General features: G+C 41.6%; 1 protein-coding gene across 1 annotated transcript in view; it reads right to left on the bottom strand.

The window, feature by feature from the left end:
* LOC130020588 (transmembrane protease serine 11F-like) overlaps positions 1 to 20,978 on the bottom strand; it is a 115,886-nt gene that overhangs the window by 10,503 nt on the left and 84,405 nt on the right. The window contains exons 4-6 of the mRNA XM_056111180.1: positions 5,596 to 5,666; positions 3,578 to 3,741; positions 2,909 to 2,947 (exon numbers count right to left, since the gene is read on the bottom strand). Of these exons, the coding sequence (XP_055967155.1) occupies positions 2,909 to 2,947; positions 3,578 to 3,741; positions 5,596 to 5,666 (274 nt within the window). The remainder of the gene's footprint in view (positions 1 to 2,908; positions 2,948 to 3,577; positions 3,742 to 5,595; positions 5,667 to 20,978) is intronic.

The raw sequence follows: 20,978 nt of genomic DNA, 5'->3' as shown, positions 1-20,978 counted from the left end.
TATTTCATAGTCATCCTATGGAGATTCATTAGAAATATTTACTAACATTTTAGGGACTGGAGCTATAGCACAGCGGTAGGGCGTTCGCCTTACAAGCGGCCAACATGGCCGACCCGAGTTCGATTCCTCCGCCCCTCTCGGAGAGCCCGGCAAGCTACCCAGAGTATTCGATATGCCAAACACAGTAACAACAAAGTCTCCAATGGAGACGTTACTGGGCCTGCTCGAGCAAATCGACGATCAACGGGAGGGCCTTTACCTTTACCTTTACTAACATTTTAAGCCATTCATTTCAGGAAATAACTTATTTCTCTCTATAAAAGACATGTATAATAAATTAATAGATATATTTTATCGTTAATATCACTTCTGTATGGATCCTCATTTACTTGTATGGATTCTCATTTACATGTATTAGATACATTTTCAGGAACACACTTTTCAGATAGGAAAACTAAGTTTTGGAAAGGGAACTTAAACTACCTCAATGTTACAGTTTTTAGTCATGACTAGATGTTACTAGGACCCCGCACCAAGCTGTTTTCACTCAGGACACCCCAGAGGAGGAGGGGTGAGAGCGCCCTCCCCGCCCCAAGGGATGCAGCCCCGGCAGAAGACCTCCACTGACCAACAGCCGTCATGCTCCACACTGCTTTCCACACGCTCAGGCTGAGCCTCACATATGAGTGAATACATAATAAGACACTCCTTACCCATTTTCCATAATTACCACACCATATTTGATACAGAAATATATATATATATATATATGTATGTGTGTGTATATATATATCGGAGAGCCCGGCAAGCTACCAAGAGTATCCTGCCCTTACGGCAGAGCCTGGTAAGCTACCCATGGCGTATTCGATAAGCCAAAAATAGTAATAATAACAGGTCTCATTCCCCTGACCCTGAAAGAACCTCCGATAAGTTGGGAAAGACAAGAGACAAGTAAGAAGAGGCTGCTACTCAGTCCTGGGACGAATGGAGCCATTACTGGCACCCACTCAAGTAAATCGAAAAACAGGATGACCGCGATTCAGTGATACAGTGACTAGATGTTACTAGAGGTCTCCAGTTTTAAACAGAGTTGGATATAAATTAGGATGATTCACATTAAAACTTGTATGCTCATTATTGAGAATTCAACAGTGAAGGAAGATGATAAGGGTACAATTACATGAATATATATAGTCTTTCCAAGCTCAAATTTTGATTCTTAAAGAATAAAGATCATTTTCTGCTTTTTTTTTTCATAAATTGGAAAAACTATAGCACTGTAGCATTGTCTTCCCGTTGCTCATTGATTTTGCTCGAGCGGGCCCAGTAATGTCTCTATTGTGAGACTTGTTGCTACTGTGTTTGGCATATCAAATACGTCACAGGTAGCTTGCCAGGCTTTGCCATGCGGGTGAGATACTCTCAGTAGCTTGCTGGGCTCTCTGAGAGGGGCGGAGAAATTGAACTCAGGTTGGCCAAGTTGGCCGTGTGCAAGGCAAACACCCTACCACTGTGCTATCGCTCCAGCCCTGGAATAACTATTCTTATTTTATTTTGGGTTTGGGAGTCTTTAGCTACCAATTTAAAAGATTACTCCGATGTTGTCACTCAGTCCTATTTGTGCTTGGAGTATCATAATTGGGCTGGGGCGCATACCCAAGGGTCTAACATGCAAAGAATGTACTTCTCTGGCCATGGAATGACTATTTTTATTATTTTTTTTAATTTAAAAAAATTTTTGCTAAAGTTTATGTAATACAGTTCAATAGGATTTAAGTTTATTATACTAATGCACAAAGTTAGTGCATCTTTCCTCCATCAAAGTGCCTAGGACCCTCCAAACTATTCTATGTCACCGCTGGTGTGATCTTCATTTTCCCCATTTCTTCCTACATGTTTATTGAAAAGCATGACCATATTACAGCTGGAAAGATAGAACAGCAGGGAGGGCGGTTGGGTTCAAAACCAGGCAGCCCATATGGTCCCTTGAGTACTGGTGGGAGTAATTCTTGAGTGCAGAGCCAGAATTAACCCTTGAGCACCACAAGGTGTGGTCCAAAACAAAACAAAACAAAAAAGAATGACCTTATTTTTTTTTTGGTGGGGAAGAAGACCATACCTAGCAGTGCTCAGGGCTCATTACTGGAAGTGTGGTGCTGAGAATCCAACCGGGGTTGGCAAATAAAAAGGTAGCATGCAGTTTGAAAACATGTTGCCTTAATCAAAATTCAGTGCCGCATATAACTGTATTCTTGGCAGAAGTTTCGAAATAAAACTTTCTTCTATCATCCAGGAATTGAAAAAAGGAAATCTATATAAGAGAATAAAATTCATGAGGCCAACGTGGGTTCAAACCCTGGAACTGCATATAGTCCTGTGAATACCATCAGGAATGATCCCCGAGTCAGAAGAAAGCCCTGAGCACAGCTAGGTGTGGCTCCCAAACAAAGCTAAGCAAAACAAAGAAAGCAAAATGAGAATAAAAATTAAACCAGTGGGGGCTGGAGAGAGAATACAGTGGGTAGGGTGGTTTCCTTGCACTCAGACACCCGAGTTGAATTCCCAATATCCCATATGGTCCACCAACCACCACCATGAGTAATCCCTGAGTGAAAAACCAGTAGTAACCCCTATGCACTGCAGGGTGTGACCCAAAAAGCAAAAAATAAAAATAAAAAAATAAAATAAATTAAACCAGCCTTAGACTTCTACTCAGAATGAAAATACTAGAAATAGAAAATGTGCAGAATTTAGAAAAGAGAATTATTTATGATCCCAGTAATCCTGTAAGAAAGAAGTTGAAATGAGAGATGGTGTGGGGATAGGAAAATGCAGATATTTCAACAAAAATTATTTATGGCTTTATTCATTATATTCAGTATTAAATTGGTAGTTAATTGGAACTTACGGCTGTTGAGAAGATTCCTCATCTTTTTGCTATCAATAGCTAAAAGAAATAAAACATGAATTAGTTCATAAAACAATATTTTCTCATTTTTCTAAAATTTTATTCAAATGGTCATTAGAAGAAATGTGTCATTCAAAGCATAATTGTTTCAAGAGAGAATGAGACTTTTTATAACCAAGTAATATACACAAAATCATTAACTGATTTAACACAAAATGTGTAATTCTACCTTAAAAGAGAGGACATTATTTATTGTTTTCTGGTTTTTACCATAAAAATTAGTTAAATGAATTAAGAAATTTGGGGGAAAATGGTGAGAATACATGTTTTTGATTGTTTTCTATAAGAGATTTAGTGTAATTCAAGGAAGCAACTTTAAATTTTTATTATAGTTGGTGTATACTGTATTAGTTGCCTTCAGTATGTGCTAGACACGTGCTAAGTGTTCTAATATTGAAAGATCATCTCCAGGAAATTAAACACACTGGAGACTTCTAATAGCCCATATACAAAATGAAACCTAATCTCATGGTAATTTTTATTCTAGTTGTATTCCATCCTAATATAAGTATTTTAGTGGTAAATTCTTAAAAGGGGGGAGACATGCATCTAACTTCTTATAAAAATTAAGAGAATTTCAAAAGATCCAAGGATGGCATGAGGACTTACATGTGAGTGTAAAGGATGGTCTGTTTATAGTCAAAGGCATCTGTTTTGTCTTCAGACTTTGATATAAAATGTTTTCAATTTTTTTCTTGATTTGCACAGTACTAGACGTAGATGGGTATCGAAACATGAGCACCATAAAAATGTTCACACCGTGTTCATCTGGGCTGAAGAGCAACAAAGTAGATAAATAGAAAAAAGATAACAAATACAGTCATATAATCATTAACTATTTTGCTTATTAATATTCATTCTATTTTTTAAATGAAAGACACAGGTAGCTATCAAACCTATTGTGTGTGTTGGGGTAGGGGGTGTTTAGGCCATACCAGCTATGCTTAAAGCTTAGTTTGGACCCTGTGCTTAGGGGTCTCTCCTGCAGTCGTGATAGTTCTGGGTGATCTTATGCAGTGTAGTGGGTTGAATGGGACTGACCCTTTGCAAGGTAAGTGCCTTTCTCCTGTACTCAGACCCCTACATCAAATTTCTAAACTATGTCTAAAAGTATTGGTTAAGAAATATAGTTGAAAATATTTATTCTCTTACTCAGTGTCTATCGGGTACTGTGATAGAAAGAGATGAATGAAACCATGCTTCATATACAATTAAATGTTTGCTTATTAAAGAATTCTGAGGCAAAATTGTTATAAAAAATCTTTATTTTACAGCCATGGTAGATAAACAAAAGACAATATATTTATTCCCCAAACCCAGTCACCTTTGCCTCCTGAGTTGAGAGCTAGATTTTATTTCTAGTTCTTTTGTGGTTTGTTAAAACTCTCTAAGTATGTTACCTGTGTATTCTGTCAATAAATAATAGTTTGCATCCTGAATACCTCACATACCACCCTAAGAATTTTATTCTTTTCATACTTGTGAAACGGATGTAGAAATTGCATTTCACTTTTCCCACTAGTACTCAACATCCCAGGATGTCACTGCCAATTATTTGTAGTGAACAATGACATAACATTTTATTGTATTAATCAATTGATATTTTTGGATTTGGTCTGTGAACATGCGTTTGATTGGAGGGTAATTAAAAGAAAAATCATTTGATAAAGAGACATACATTGTAAGAAGTAGTTCTAGAAAATGTCTCTAATTTTTTTTTCAAGAATGGCTATTAATTTAAACACAGATAATAGAAAGAGGGAATGAACAGAAAAAGCAAATGAAGAAAAAAAAGGAAAGTGAAGAGGTAAAAGTAGCATGGGATCTTTTTATCATGTGTAAAACAGAAAAATACATGATAGGTACATAGTTTGCTCTTAGGTATTTACAGAAAACAGTTTTAAAACATTAATCAAAATAGAGATAAAATAAGATGTTATTTCTGTGAAGTCAAAATGTAATTTTAATCACTGATCAAAATATAGATTTAGTTTTAATACTGGTTTTAATCAAAGCATAGATATCAAAAGACATTAAAATGATAAAACCACAACGGCACTAAATTAAGACCTTACTGCAGAAAAAGTGATAGTCTGCTCATTGGGTTTAAATCGAGGACAATCTAGAGGCTGGACAGATAGTACAGCAGGCAGAAATTTACTTTGCATGTGGCCGAACCAAGTTCAATCCCGAGCACCTTATATTGTTCCCCTGAGTCCTCCAGAAGTGATCCCTGAGCCCCTAAACACGGCATCATTGGTTTGATTCCAAAATTTAAAAAAAGAGGACAATCTACAGAACTGACCTGAATTCTACTTATTCCCTAGATTAAAAAGTAGCATGCTTCAGCAACACTGTCCCTCTCCTTTTTGTATTTTTATTTACCTTTTGAGTAATATTTATCTTTTTTTTTTATTCTAAAGCTAACAGCTAACATTTCCTCATGTCACAAAGCACTTTACATCTTTCAGTTGTGAAATGTACATAGCTAGGCAGGATAAGCTGAACCACTCACGTTTTATAAAATTTTTGTTCTACTACAAAGATTTGTTTAGGAGACTTAAGCAATTTTGTAGAGCAGTGCTTCTTAACAGATGAATTTAATGCAGCAAACCAAGTTTACATACCTTATTTTAATAACATGAGATTTGATAAACCGATTGCCTCCAGAAGAATCACGTCGAAATATCCTAGACATCTGATTAAAAAAATTTGCAAAGATTTATTATTCTTAAGAAAAATGTTACTCCTTATCTTACCTAGAGTTGAGGCAAATGAAAGAATTTGGATTGATTTCCAAACAGGTGACCTTGTTTAACCAAAGAGGAAAATTCTAGTCTTTGTTGATACACATTTTGATTTTCCAAAAATAGCCAATTCTTTAAGTACTTCACATAATATATAACATACTCTTTCAAATAATTCTTAGAATCTTGCTTATTATTTGTGCTTCTGTGCTAGGAAGATTTTCACTACTGGTACTAACTAGTTTTGAGAATAAGTCTATCATAATCTCTACTTCCATTTTATTATTTAGGTTTTCCAGTCTAAGCTGGTCTGAAAACTTTTAGATGTTTCTAAAAGTTCTAACTGAAGACTTACAGATGTTCAGTAAAATTGTTTCCTCAAGAGAACTTCTTACCCAAAAAACTGCTGAGGTACTTTTTTAGAGTCAAAACATACGAGACTGAATGTGGAAAATCATTAGTTAAAAGTCTACAGAAGTTTGCACGAGGCCCAGTTTCATATAAATCTTGCCCTGTAATTATTTATATGTCCTTTGAGAAAAAGGAAGATTCTCTTCCTCCTTGGATGATCCCTTCTTTTCCCGACTCTTCTAAACAGTAGAAACTTACAGATTTTACCACATAAAACCTTTGTGATTTTAAAGAATCAACCTCTTTTTCTTATTCCCCTGCAGTGGTATAAAATCTGTACCATGAAAATATGTGCATGGATCTTTGAAGAAGTCTCCTCACTAGTATATTTATATGCTTTTCTATCTTCCCTCCTTTTATTTGTTCTCTCCAGGAAACTAGCAACCAGGATAATATTCTGAAGTGCAAGTCTGAGTATATTAAATCCCTACTTTCAGTACAGTGTCTCCTCAGTGTGGGTAACATCCTACATCAGCTGTTTTCTTTATTATACCCATCTTCAAAGATTAAATTCTATCTGTCAATAAGAAGAAAAGGATCCTTTTCTAATTTCATTAGAATGGTTCACTCCTCAATGGCGTTGTGCATTCATGGCCCTCTTCCTATAAAATACTGTTTTCCTTAGGCAAATTTCCTCACGATAATACATTTATGCCTTAAAAATCTACAGGTGAAGGGAAGTTATCTCGAATACCTTTTCCAATGTAGAATACACATTTATTTAGACCACTCCATATTATGCATATTCAGTTATGCACCATCCAACCATCCCAACCATCCCAAAGTCTTTCTCACTCTACTGAAATTTGTGATAGCAGGAAGTATATGTGATACATCTCCTTATCTAAGTGTTACATATATTTCCTGGCCCACAGTAAACATTCAATGCATATTTGATGAATAAATCTATGAGTGAATAGATGACTACATAAATCAAGACATTAATATAGAAAGAGGAGAGGATAAAATAGCTTTATCAGAAAACCTTGCCAACTCTAAGTAGAAATGAAAATCCATGGAAATCTAAAGATGAGAACCAGGATACACCAGTGGTAGTCTTCACATGCTCAGAATATACTCTATCTCTTTAACTCTCTCCCAAAAATCTTAGAAATGTTTAGCTCTGTGAATAATAACGCTTTGGAAAAGATAAACATTCAGTCACACCAGAGTACCGAAATTGACAAAGAATCTCTTCAAACTGAAATGAGTTATTAACCAGATCATGATTCTTAGAGAAATTGACTTCTGTTTGAAATGTTGCATAAATTCTGCTGCAGCATATTATTTGCGTAACTACTGGCAATAACTTACAGGCACTAAATTCATATCAACGTTGACTAATTTCAATGTTGATACCTCATCTCCCTTTATGAGAAAATCATTTATTCTCCTCATTCCAATTTAAAGAAAAAGAAACGCTCATGATAACTGAGCAAAACTCTCTAAAGTTTCATAAGAAGTAGAACTTCGCCATATGAATCCAGAGACTGACTCCATATTGAGTTCTTAAGTACATTCAATGAATGGTCAGTTCAGACTAATTACCTACTTGATGATGCATATTGAAGGTGGCAGAAGTAGGCAAGTTCTAGGGCAGGCTTAGAGCATTGGAGCTCATTTTTTGCATATCAGGAGCCCCACGTATATGGCATTGACGACCTCCACTATGACTTAGCCTGGTCAGTTGAGTATTTCTATGAGTCACTCTTGGACACTCCATTTATATCTTGGGAGATGATCTCACACACATTTCCATTCCGTGAATGTAAACCTTATGCAAGTTTTCCTCTTGGGAATCTGCCATTTTTCTGAATCTAAATCTAATAGCACTAAGGAAATTGTTCCTTTTAAGTAACTAGAAATTTAAGCAATTTCTGAAGAAATTGAAATTATCATCTTCTACAGATAACTCATAATATTATATCTAGAACAAATATCAAAAAGTTAATATTAACACCCCCCCTTTTTTAAGTTCCAAATCTGGCAACAGATTTTCTTTTTAGTGATTAAAACCAAGGTTGTGTTAAAGTACACGGTAGAATGAAAAAAAATTATTCACCCAAAAATCATATACAAGGAACCAGAGAGATAGTTCAGAAGTTAAGGCACATGCCTTACAATTGGTGAACTCCCATTCAATCCCCAAAACCACATGACCTCCAACCCTCATTACTTGGGCAGAGCCCTGGAGACCCCCCAAGCACTGCCAAAGTGCCCCAGGTACTCACATAACTGAAAAAAATGAGCAAAACACCCTTGGGCCCTTATATTGAACTGCTAGGCAAGATCCCAGAGCAACATGACCAACTTAAAAAAATTAAAAATTAATATAGGGCTAGAGCGATAGCACAGCCAATAGGGTGTTTGCCTTGCATGTGGCTGACATGGCCGAACATAGTTCGATTTCTCTGCCCCTCTCAGAGAGCCCGGCAAGCTACCGAGAGTATCTCACCAGCACAGCAGAGCCTGGCAAGCTACCCATGATGTTCAAAACACAGTAACAAATCTCACAATGTTACTGGGCACGCTCAGCAAATCAATGAACAACAGGAGAACAGTGACAGTGACCCCATATGGTCCTCTGAGTAAGCCAGGAGTGATCCATGAGCTCAGAGCCAGGAAATATTCCTTTGAGTCATTGGCTGTGGCACCCAATACAGGACCCAGGAGATAGCACAGTGGTTAAGGTGCTTGCCTTCAATCCCCAGAACCAGATATGGTACCCGGAGCACTGCCAGGAATAATCACTGAGCACCTCCAAGTGTGATCCAGGGACAACAACAACAACAACAACAATTATATAAAAACCATAGTCATTGGTTTGAATTACAGCATTTAAAGAATATTCTTGAAGCACTGTTTATGGCTCTAAAAATGGAATATCCAGTTACTATCTTCAGTAAGTTTCAGCCATCACCTCTCCTCTCACTGGCTAAAAATGTAGCAGATAATCTTTTGTTTGTTTGGGGGCTACACCTGTAAGTGTTCAAGGCCCAGGTCAGGAATCATTTCTGTGGGGTTCAGGGACCTTATGTGGTGCCAGTATCAAAGGCATGTATCCGACCTCTTTATTACCCCTCTGGTTACTGTAGCAGATTAAGTCTTCAAGGAAAATAGATAACCAGCTGCATAATGCTAACTGTAGAATTCCTTTCTAGGTCCACCAAAATAAATAAATAAATAAATAAATAAATAAGTTATGAGGATTTCGTGCTACCTTCAAAGAAAATGCACCAGCAGAGGGCAAAGACTCCAGCTCCATTTATCTATTTTCCCTCTCCAGCAAAGCTTCTGCCACTCAATTGAACTTTTCCTTCCTCTGAATAGCTAAGATTCTCATCATTCAGGTCATAATTTGAATTATATTCTAAGATCTTCTGTGGGCTTGAAATCTTGTAATCTGTTTTCAATTTATATTTTTTCTACCTGCAAGCTTCCACATACAACCTATACTATAAACCCCAATCAAAAAGTATTATACATACCTTGACATATAAACTATATTATAGACCTCAACCAAAAATTAACTATATTATACAGACTGTGGTGCTCAGTAGCATTGTCTTCAATGGCGTTAGCTATGTTTAATCTCACACAATGGAGTGAAACAATGCTGACTTTGGTATCCTCTCATGGCTCTTTCCCTGTATACTCCAGGTCCTTCCTATTTTGCTTATATATTTACTTAACAGTTGATTGAGGCTGGCTTATGTTTCAAGGTAAGCGTAATTCAATACACTGGTGAAGGCAACAGGAGTAGTGAAGCAATGTCAAGTAATTTTTGAAAATCTAAAATACAAAAGGGTTTCCCAGGGCTGTGGCATCTAAATGATAACTGTAGAATCAGAAAGAGTAAGAAACCAGAAAGGACAACGGAACAATCACTTAAGAAGAAGGGATGTGCAGAGAATCAAAAAGAAAATTGCAGGGTGGGGAGTGGGAGGTGCAGGGGTCATACATAGAGAACAGAAGGAGTATGAAAGGGAAAGGAATCATTGAAGTTTGAACATTTGGGGTCTTGAAGGAATGGCTGTAAAATTTGTATTTCTTTCCAATACATTTGGAAGCTACTTGTGAAATTTTAGAAAAAGAATAGCATATTTTTTTTGCTTTCTTTTGTTTTCAGGGTGTATGGTGGGTGGAGGCCATACCTGGTTAATGCTGAAGAAGTAGCTGGTCCTGGATGCTATGCTTGGGGGATATTCCTTGTAGAACTCAGGGGACTATGTAATAGTGGAGATTTAAACGTGTAAAGCATGGGCTAGACATTCTATAAGGAGCTGAATTCAGTTAAATGACAGTGAATTGTGATTTAAAAAATAAGAACGTCCTATGTAAAAAATGTTTGTTCTCCACCCAAACTGGCCAGGTGTACCAGTCCCCAGATTTTCTAAGAGTTTATTGGCAAAAGTGCACATCTACAGACTTCCAGATCCTGCCCTTGTCTGACCCAGGGATCTCTAGGAGCTTATGTTCCACCTTCCCTAGGAAGCTTTTGTTGGCATAATGCCAGCAGCCCAACCCTCCTACCAATTAGTGCAAGCACCTCTGTGAGGTAATTTGGCTCTGTATCTTCTAGAGAAATCAGGCTGAGGCTGCACTTTTGAAATCACTCCTTTATCTACCTTCTTCTTTTGCTCTTTCCTGTTTCCCTCACTCTCTTGCAAGACTTTTATCCCCTAAAAATTCTTGGTTAATAAGTCATTTAGACAAGAACCCTATCCCAAACAGGGTTTATTGATTTTAAATTATACAAGTATCAGTTAAGGGAACAGCTTTACGTATGCTTCTATTCCAATAGGCCCATTCTTTGGAAGATAGATGAACACATATTTTCAATTTTCGAACAAAGTTTACAGCTCAAAAGCACAGGGGAAAAATTAACAAATTTAAATTAAAAAGTGTTTTTAAGAAATATGATTTTACAGAGATAGACAAATGGGACTATCTTAAACTAAGAAGCTTCTGCACCTCAAAAGAAACAGTGACCAAAATACAGAGATAGCCTACAGAATGGGAAAGGATATTCACCCAATACACATCCAACAAGGGGTTGATATCAAGGATATACAAAGTACTGGTTGAACTCCACAAGAAGAAAACATTCAACCCCATCAAAAAAATGGGGAGACGAAATGAACAGAAACTTTCTCAAAGAAGAAATCTGAATGGCCAAAAGGCACATGAGAAAATGCTCTACATCATTAATCATCAGGGAAATGCAGATCAAAACAACAATGAGATATCATTTCATACCACAGAGACTGGCCCACATCCAAAAGAACAAAAGCAACTGGTGTTGGCGCAGATGTGGCGAAAAAGGGACCCTCCTTCATTGCTGGTGGGAATGCCAAATGTTTTAGCCCTTTTGGAAAACAGTATGGATGATTCTCAAAAAATTAGAAATTGAGCTCCCATTTGACTCAGCAATACCACTCCTTTGAATATATCCCAGAGAGGCAAAAAGTATAGTCGAAGTGATATCAGCACTTGTTTGTTCTTTGCAGCACTATTTACAATAGCTAGAATCTGGAAAAAAACCTGAGTGCTTGAGAACAGATGACTGGTTAAAGAAACTTTGGTACATCTACACAATGGAGTACTATGTAACTGTTAGAAAAGATGAAGTTATGAAATTAACATACAAGTGGTACCACATAGAAAGTATCATGCTAAGTGAAATGAGTCAGAAAGAGAGGGACAGACATAGAAAGATTGCATTCATCTGGGGAACATAAAGTAACAAAATAGGAGACTAACACTCAAGAATGGCTGAGATTAGTACCAGGAATTTTGCTCCATGGCTTGGAGGCCAGCCGCACATGCTGGGGGAAAAGGCAACTCGGATAGAGAAGGAAGCACCAAATAAAGGGTATTGAGAGGATCTTCCCAGGATGGGAGATGCATGCTGAAAGTAGACTATAGACTGAACATAATGGCCACTCAATGTCTCTTTTTCAAACCACAGCACCCAAAAGGAGAGAGAGAACAAAAGGGAATGCCACAGAGGCAGGGTGGAATGTGGTGGATGGGGGATGGGATGGATACTGGGATCAGTGGCGTTGGAGAATGGGCACTGGTGGATGGATGGGTACTTAATCATTGTATAACTGAAACCCAAGCACAAATTTTTTTTTTTTGCTTTTTGGGTCACGCCTGGCGATGCACAGGGTTACTCCTGGCTCTGCAGTCAGGAATTAGGACCATATGGGATGCTGAGAATCGAACCAGGGTTGGCCACGTGCAAGGCAAATGCCCTACCTGCTGTGCTGTTGCTCCAGCCCCCAAGTACAAAAATTTGTAAGTGTACAAATGTACCTCATGGAATTTCACTAATAAAAATTTTAAAAAAGGAAATATGATTTTATGTTTCCAAACATGATTTTTATGTATAAAAGTGTAGTTATCTTGAAATGAAAAAATGTGTAAGTGATAGTCCATCAAACTTAGTTGATGCTGTTTGATATGCAATTGCAAGATTGTTTATTTAATCTGGGGATGTATCAGCAGCTGGTTTTCAGGGCTTATTCCTGATTCTGCATTCAGGTATCATTCCTGGAGCTCAGTGGACAATATGGGACGGGACAAAGCTCACGCGGCCGCAGGTTGTTCACTCACACCAACAAATATTACCCCTCCACATACACAACAACATGAGCAAACAACGCAAATCCCCACCACAGGGAGACCATGAGGAAATCTCTCAAGAAGCCTCAGTAGGAGCTAGCCACCTTAGGGACCTCTCTGACAAGGAATTCAGATATGAAGTCATCAAGATGTTCAATCAACTCGATGAAACAGTCACACACATATCCGCTAAACTGAAAGAGGACACGAAGAAACAATCGATCGCACAATTGACAAAATACAGCAAGAAATGGGAGCCGAAATTGGAAAGCTCTGCACAGAAATGGCATGCATCACAGATTCCATAGGCGAAGTCAAAACCTCACTCACTGCCCTCAACAACAGAACGACCACAGCTGAGGAAAGAATCAGTGACTTGGAAGATCAGCTGCACCAAGCCAACAGACAACAGCAAACAATGGCAAGGGACCTCAAAATAGCTCAAGAGCGAATCAGAGTCCTACGAGATGATTCCAGAAGAAACAACATTAGAATCATTGGACTACCAGAACCTCAAGGAAACAATCCCAATGAAAAAAACCTCCTGAAACAAATTATTGCCAAAAAATTCACAGCGCTCCATGATACAGCCATCCAGATTCAAGAAGCCCGAAGGGTGCCAGCTAAAAGAGACCCCAACAGAAACACCCCAAGACATATTATAGTCAGAATGATCGATGCTGCCGATAGAGACACAATACTGCAAGCAGCAAGGGCAAAAAAGGAAATCACATACAAAGGAGTACCCCTGAGATTCACAGCAGACCTCTCAGAGGAAACCCTACAAGCCCGAAGACAGTGGCGAGATATAGTTAAAAAAAACTCACTGAAATGAATGCTTCACCAAGAATACTCTATCCGGCTAAACTCTCACTCCAAATAGATGGAAAGCTACACTATTTTCTAGATAAACAGCAGCTCAGGAACTTCATAGACTCAAAACCAAACCTAAAACAAGGACTAAAGGGGCTACTATAAGACAAGACAAACCCTACAACCACAACACACCCGCACAGAAACATGACACAAAACCCCATAACCATACTCTCTCTCAATGTCAACGGTCTCAATTCACCATTGAAGAGACACAGAGTGGCAAAATGGATACAGAGACAGAACCCAACATTCTGCTGCCTACAAGAAACTCATCTCAACACTCAGAGCAAACACAGACTCAAAGTCAAAGGATGGAAAACAATCCTGCAAGCAAACAGCTCCTGTAAAAAAGCTGGGGTGGCCATACTAGTATCTGACAACATTAATTTCACCCTGAAAAAGGCTAGAAGGGACAGTGAAGGCCATTTTCTATTCATCAAGGGATACGTACAACAGGAAGAGATCACACTCTTAAATGTATACGCACCTAATGAGGGAACAGCCAAATATTTAAAACAACTGCTAACAGACTTTAAGGAGGACATTGCAAGCAGCACAATAGTACTTGGAGACTTCAACATTGCCCTATCACCTCTGGACAGATCAACAAGAACAAAACCCAGCAAGGAATCATTGGCTTTGAAAGAAGAAATAGAAGAGAGAGGGCTTATAGACTTATACAGGGGCTTTACACCCCATAAAGAAAGAATACACATTCTTCTCCAGTGCACACGGAACATTTTCCAAAATAGACCATGTGCTAGGACACAAAACATACCTCAACAAAATAAGGAAGATAGAAATAGTATCAGCCATCTTTTCAGACCATGATGCACTGAGGATAGAAGTGAATCACACACAGACACGGAGAACCAAATCAAACAACTGGAAATTAAATAACTCAATGCTGAACAATGAATGGGTCAGGAACGAAGTCAAGGACGAAATCAAAAGATACCTGGAAACAAATGAGAATGAAGACACGAGCTACCAGAACCTATGGAATGCAGCGAAAGCTGTATTAAGGGGAAAATTTATAGCTCTGCAAGCATATCTCAGGTCTGTAGAAATGGTGCACATAAACAACTTGACCTCACAGCTCAAGTTTTTAGAAAAGGATGAACAGAAAGAACCTAAATCAGGCAGAAGGAAAGAGATCATAAAACTTAGAGCAGAAATCAATGACATGGAAACCAAAGAAACAATCCGAAAGATCAATGAAACCAAGAGCTGGTTCTTCGAGAGAATAAACAAGATAGATAAACCACTAGCAACACTCACAAAGAAACAGAGAGAACCCTAATAAACCGAATCAGAAATGAGAAGGGGGATATCACAACAGAAACCAAAGAAATCCAAAAGATCATCAGAGACTACTTTGAAAGTCTGTATGCCACGAAACAAGAGAACCTAGAAGAAATGGACAAATTCCTGGACTCCTATAATCTCCCAAAGCTGAATCAAGAAGACCTGGAGTATCTGAATAGACCTATTAACATCAACGAAATAGAAACTGCAATCAAAAGCCTTCCCAAAAACAAAAGCCTGGGCCCAGATGGATTCACTAGCGAATTTTTTCAAACATTTAAAGAGGACCTGCTGCCAGTCCTTCTCAAGCTCTTTCAGGAAACTGAAAAAACGGAAACTCTCCCAAACAGTTTCTATGAAGCCCATATCTCTCTAATACCAAAAGGAAAGAAAGATATCACGAGAAAAGAAAACTACAGGCCAATATCCCTGATGAACACGGATGCGAAGATTCTCAACAAAATACTAGCAAATAGAATTCAACACTCATCAAAAAGATCATACACCATGACCAAGTAGGATTCATCCCGGGGATGCAAGGCTGGTTTAACACTAGAAAATCAATCAACATAATCCACCACATCAACAAAAGAAAAGATAAAAATCATATGATCATATCAATAGATGCAGAGAAAGCATTTGACAAGACCCAGCACCCATTTATGATGAAAACTCTAGCCAAAATGGGGATAGAGGGGACTTTTCTCAATATAGTTAAAGCCATAGAAAGAGCTATGCTTGGAATATCACGTTTCACTCAAATGAGAGAACGAATCCAGAGTTCTGACATCCGTCGACGATCAAGGATCAGGGACGCTGTCTCATATGCCAAGGTGTCGAAAATCAGATGGGCTGGTCACGTAATGAGATTTAAAGACGACCGTTGGACTAGAGCTGTTACTGATTGGATTCCACGGGATGTCAAGAGACCGCGTGGCCGCCCACCTACCAGATGGTCAGACTTCTTTGTCAAGATCATGAACGATTGGTTTGAGGCCCTCCATGTTCCCGGAGTGAAGAGATGCCATTGGGCTACACTAGCACGCGACAGGGACAAATGAAGACGTTACTGGCGCCCACTCGAGCAAATCGACGACTAACGGGAAGTTAAGTGATAAGTGAATAAGTTAAAGCCATCTACCACAAGCCTACAGCAAGCATCGTCCTCAATGGCGAAAAACTGAGAGCCTTCCCTCTAAGATCAGGGACGAGACAAGGATGCCCACTCTCTCCACTGCTGTTCAATATAGTATTGGAAGTACTTGCAATAGCGATTAGGCAAGAAAAGGATATTAGGGGCATCCAGGTAGGAAAGGAAGAAATCAAGCTCTCACTATTCGCAGATGATATGATACTATACTTAGAAAACCCTAAAACCTCTATCAAGAAACTTCTAGAAACAATAGGCTTGTATAGTAAAGTGGCAGGTTATAAAATCAATGCCCAAAAGTCCATGGCTTTCCTATATGCAAATAGTGAAAGAGAAGAAAAAGACATGAAGAAAACAATCCCATTCACAATTGTGCCCCAGAAAATCAAGTACCTAGGAATCACCTTAACTAAGGAAGTAAAGGACCTGTACAAAGAAAAATACAAAACTCTACTTCAGGAAATAAAAGAGGATACGAGGAAATGGAAAAATATCCCCTGTTCATGGATCGGGAGAATTAGCATTGTCAAAATGGCAATACTTCCCAAAACACTGTATAAATTCAACGCAATCCCTATTAGGATACCCATGACATTCTATAAAGAATTGGAACAAACACTCCTGAAATTCATATGGAACAATAAGCCCCCACGAATAGCTAAAGCAATTCTAGGGAAAAAGAAAATGGGAGGAATCAACCTCCCTAACTTCAAACTCTACTACAAGGCAGTAATAATTAAAACAGCATGGTACTGGAACAAAGGCAGAGCTGTAGACCAATGGAACAGGGTTGAATATACTGATGTCCCCCCCAAGTATACGAGCATCTAATCTTCGATAAGGGGGCAAGAAAAGTGAAGTGGAGCAGGGAAAGCCTCTTTAACAAATTATGCTGGCAAAACTGGATGGCTATATGCAAAAAAATGGGCTCAGATCTCTGCCTAACTCCATGTACAAAAGTAAGATCTAAGTGGATTAAAGATCTCAACATCAGACCGGAATCTATAAGATACATTGAGGAAAATGTTGGCAAAACCCTTCATGACATAGAAGCTAATAGTGTCTTCAAAGATGTCACACCGCTGGCCAAGCAAGTGAAAACAGAGATAGATAAATGGGACTATCTTAAACTAAGAAGCGTTTGAAGCCTTAAGCATAAGAGAAAGAACACATGGAGGGTGCGGGATCCCGGAGGAAAAAAAAAAAGAAAAAACAGGTTCCAAAAAGAGCCAAGTTCACCCGCAAGTTCCAGATGGAGTAGGCGCCGCATCTCGCCTCCCCCAGATGGAACCCCGGTGACCAGAAGCCTCTACAAACACAGCTCGAGTATGCGGGAACGAGGACTTTTTCTCAAATCTGCCGAACTACACCTCCCAGGTAACCTCTGATTCCGGAAGTCATGCCCACAGCCCGCCCCCCAGCGCCATCTTTGAAGCCTTAAGCATAAGAGAAAGAACACGTGGAGGGTGCGGGATCCCGGAGGAAAAAAAAAAAGAAAAAACAGGTTCCAAAAAGAGCCAAGTTCACCCGCAAGTTCCAGATGGAGTAGGCGCCGCATCTCGCCTCCCCCAGATGGAACCCCGGTGACCAGAAGCCTCTACAAACACAGCTCGAGTATGCGGGAACGAGGACTTTTTCTCAAATCTGCCGAACTACACCTCCCAGGTAACCTCTGATTCCGGAAGTCATGCCCACAGCCCGCCCCCCAGCGCCATCTTTGAAGCCTTAAGCATAAGAGAAAGAACACGTGGAGGGTGCGGGATCCCGGAGGAAAAAAAAAAAGAAAAAACAGGTTCCAAAAAGAGCCAAGTTCACCCGCAAGTTCCAGATGGAGTAGGCGCCGCATCTCGCCTCCCCCAGATGGAACCCCGGTGACCAGAAGCCTCTACAAACACAGCTCGAGTATGCGGGAACGAGGACTTTTTCTCAAATCTGCCGAACTACACCTCCCAGGTAACCTCTGATTCCGGAAGTCATGCCCACAGCCCGCCCCCCAGCGCCATCTTTGAAGCCTTAAGCATAAGAGAAAGAACACGTGGAGGGTGCGGGATCCCGGAGGAAAAAAAAAAAGAAAAAACAGGTTCCAAAAAGAGCCAAGTTCACCCGCAAGTTCCAGATGGAGTAGGCGCCGCATCTCGCCTCCCCCAGATGGAACCCCGGTGACCAGAAGCCTCTACAAACACAGCTCGAGTATGCGGGAACGAGGACTTTTTCTCAAATCTGCCGAACTACACCTCCCAGGTAACCTCTGATTCCGGAAGTCATGCCCACAGCCCGCCCCCCAGCGCCATCTTTGAAGCCTTAAGCATAAGAGAAAGAACACATGGAGGGTGCGGGATCCCGGAGGAAAAAAAAAAGAAAAAACAGGTTCCAAAAAGAGCCAAGTTCACCCGCAAGTTCCAGATGGAGTAGGCGCCGCATCTCGCCTCCCCCAGATGGAACCCCGGTGACCAGAAGCCTCTACAAACACAGCTCGAGTATGCGGGAACGAGGACTTTTTCTCAAATCTGCCGAACTACACCTCCCAGGTAACCTCTGATTCCGGAAGTCATGCCCACAGCCCGCCCCCCAGCGCCATCTTTGAAGCCTTAAGCATAAGAGAAAGAACACGTGGAGGGTGCGGGATCCCGGAGGAAAAAAAAAAAGAAAAAACAGGTTCCAAAAAGAGCCAAGTTCACCCGCAAGTTCCAGATGGAGTAGGCGCCGCATCTCGCCTCCCCCAGATGGAACCCCGGTGACCAGAAGCCTCTACAAACACAGCTCGAGTATGCGGGAACGAGGACTTTTTCTCAAAACCGCGCGGCCGCTTATGCGGCCGCGCGACATCTCTCTATATACAAAGTGATCAATGAGAAGTAAACCACCCAATCTTTCTCCCTGAAAGTCAGAGTTAAGTTTGGAGCACGGCCACAGCCCCAGAAACACAAGGACTTAATGCAGAACCCAGCAGCTTAGAGCAGAAAAGTGAAAGGACTATGCATTAATCCAGGCCATCAAGTCTGCCGGAGGGGAAAGGGTGTTGCCCCATTCGCCCTCTCTTCTCTGGAAAGAAGGATGGCGGCCGCATGGGAGCCTTGTGGACAGCAGGTATGAGCCGGGGGTGTGGGGGCGACTAAAACCTCATGGGAAGGGGGGCGTTCCGGTCCGTCCTTCACGCCCTACCGTGGTCACCAGTTGCCCCCCACGAGCGGCTCTCCAGCACGGCCACAGCCCCAGAAGCACAAGGGCTTAATGCAGAACCCAGCAGCTTGGAGCAGAAAAGTGAAAGGACTATGCGTTAATCCAGGCAATCATTTCTGCCCAGAGGGGAAAGGGTGTTGCTCCCTTCCGCCCTCCTCCCTCTGGAAAGAAAGATGGCGGCCACATGGGAGCCTTGTGGACAGCAGGTACGAGCCGGGGGTGTGGGGGCGACTAATACCTCATGGGAAGGGGGGCGTTCCGGTCCGTCCTTCACGCCCTACCGAGGTCACCAGTCAACCCCCACGAGCGGCTCTCCAGCACAGCCACGGCCCCAGAAGCACAAGGACTTAATGCAGAACCCAGCAGCTTGGAGCAGAAAAGTGAACGGACTATGCATTGACCCAGGCCATCAAGTCTGCCGGAGGGGAAAGGGTGTTGCCCCATTCGCCCTCTCCTCTCTGGAAAGAAAGATGGTGGCCACATGGGAGCCTTGTGGACAGCAGGTATGAGCCGGGGGTGTGGGGGCGACTAAAACCTCATGGGAAGGGGGGCGTTTCGCTCCGCCCTTCACGCCCTACCGAGGTCACCAGTTGCCCCCCACGAGCGGCTCTCCAGCACGGCCACAGCCCCAGAAGCACAAGGGCTTAATGCAGAACCCAGCAGCTTGGAGCAGAAAAGTGAACGGACTATGCATTGACCCAGGCAATCATTTCTGCCCAGAGGGGAAAGGGTGTTGCTCCCTTCCGCCCTCCTCCCTCTGGAAAGAAAGATGGCGGCCACATGGGAGCCTTGTGGACAGCAGGTATGAGCCGGGGGTGTGGGGGCGACTAAAACTTCATGGGAAGGGGGGCGTTCCGGTCCGTCCTTCACGCCCTACCGAGGTCACCAGTTGCCCCCCACGAGCGGCTCTCCAGCACAGCCACGGCCCCAGAAGCACAAGGACTTAATGCAGAACCCAGCAGCTTGGAGCAGAAAAGTGAACGGACTATGCATTGATCCAGGCCATCAAGTCTGCCGGAGGGGAAAGGGTGTTGCCCCATTCGCCCTCTCCTCTCTGGAAAGAGGGATGGCGGCCACATGGGAGCCTTGTGGACAGCAGGTGTGGGCCCGGGGAGTGGGGGCGACTAAAACCTCATGGGTCGGGGGGCGTTCCGGTCCGTCCTTCACGCCCTACCGAGGTCACCAGTTGCCCCCCACGAGCGGCTCTCCAGCACGGCCACAGCCCCAGAAGCACAAGGGCTTAATGCAGAACCCAGCAGCTTGGAGCAGAAAAGTGAAAGGACTATGCGTTAATCCAGGCAATCATTTCTGCCCAGAGGGGAAAGGGTGTTGCTCCCTTCCGCCCTCCTCCCTCTGGAAAGAAAGATGGCGGCCACATGGGAGCCTTGTGGACAGCAGGTATGAGCCGGGGGTGTGGGGGCGACTAAAACTTCATGGGAAGGGGGGCGTTCCGGTCCGTCCTTCACGCCCTACCGAGGTCACCAGTTGCCCCCCACGAGCGGCTCTCCAGCACAGCCATGGCCCCAGAAGCACAAGGACTTAATGCAGAACCCAGCAGCTTGGAGCAGAAAAGTGAATGGACTATGCGTTGATCCAGCCCATCAAGTCTGCCGGAGGGGAAAGGGTGTTGCCCCATTCGCCCTCTCCTCTCTGGAAAGAAAGATGGCGGCCACATGGGAGCCTTGTGGACAGCAGGTATGAGCCGGGG

Source organism: Sorex fumeus, unplaced genomic scaffold (assembly GCF_029834395.1).
Source record: "Sorex fumeus unplaced genomic scaffold, SorFum_2.1 ptg000013l, whole genome shotgun sequence".
NCBI lineage: Eukaryota > Metazoa > Chordata > Mammalia > Eulipotyphla > Soricidae > Sorex > Sorex fumeus.
This window is presented reverse-complemented; position numbering and strand designations above follow the sequence as displayed.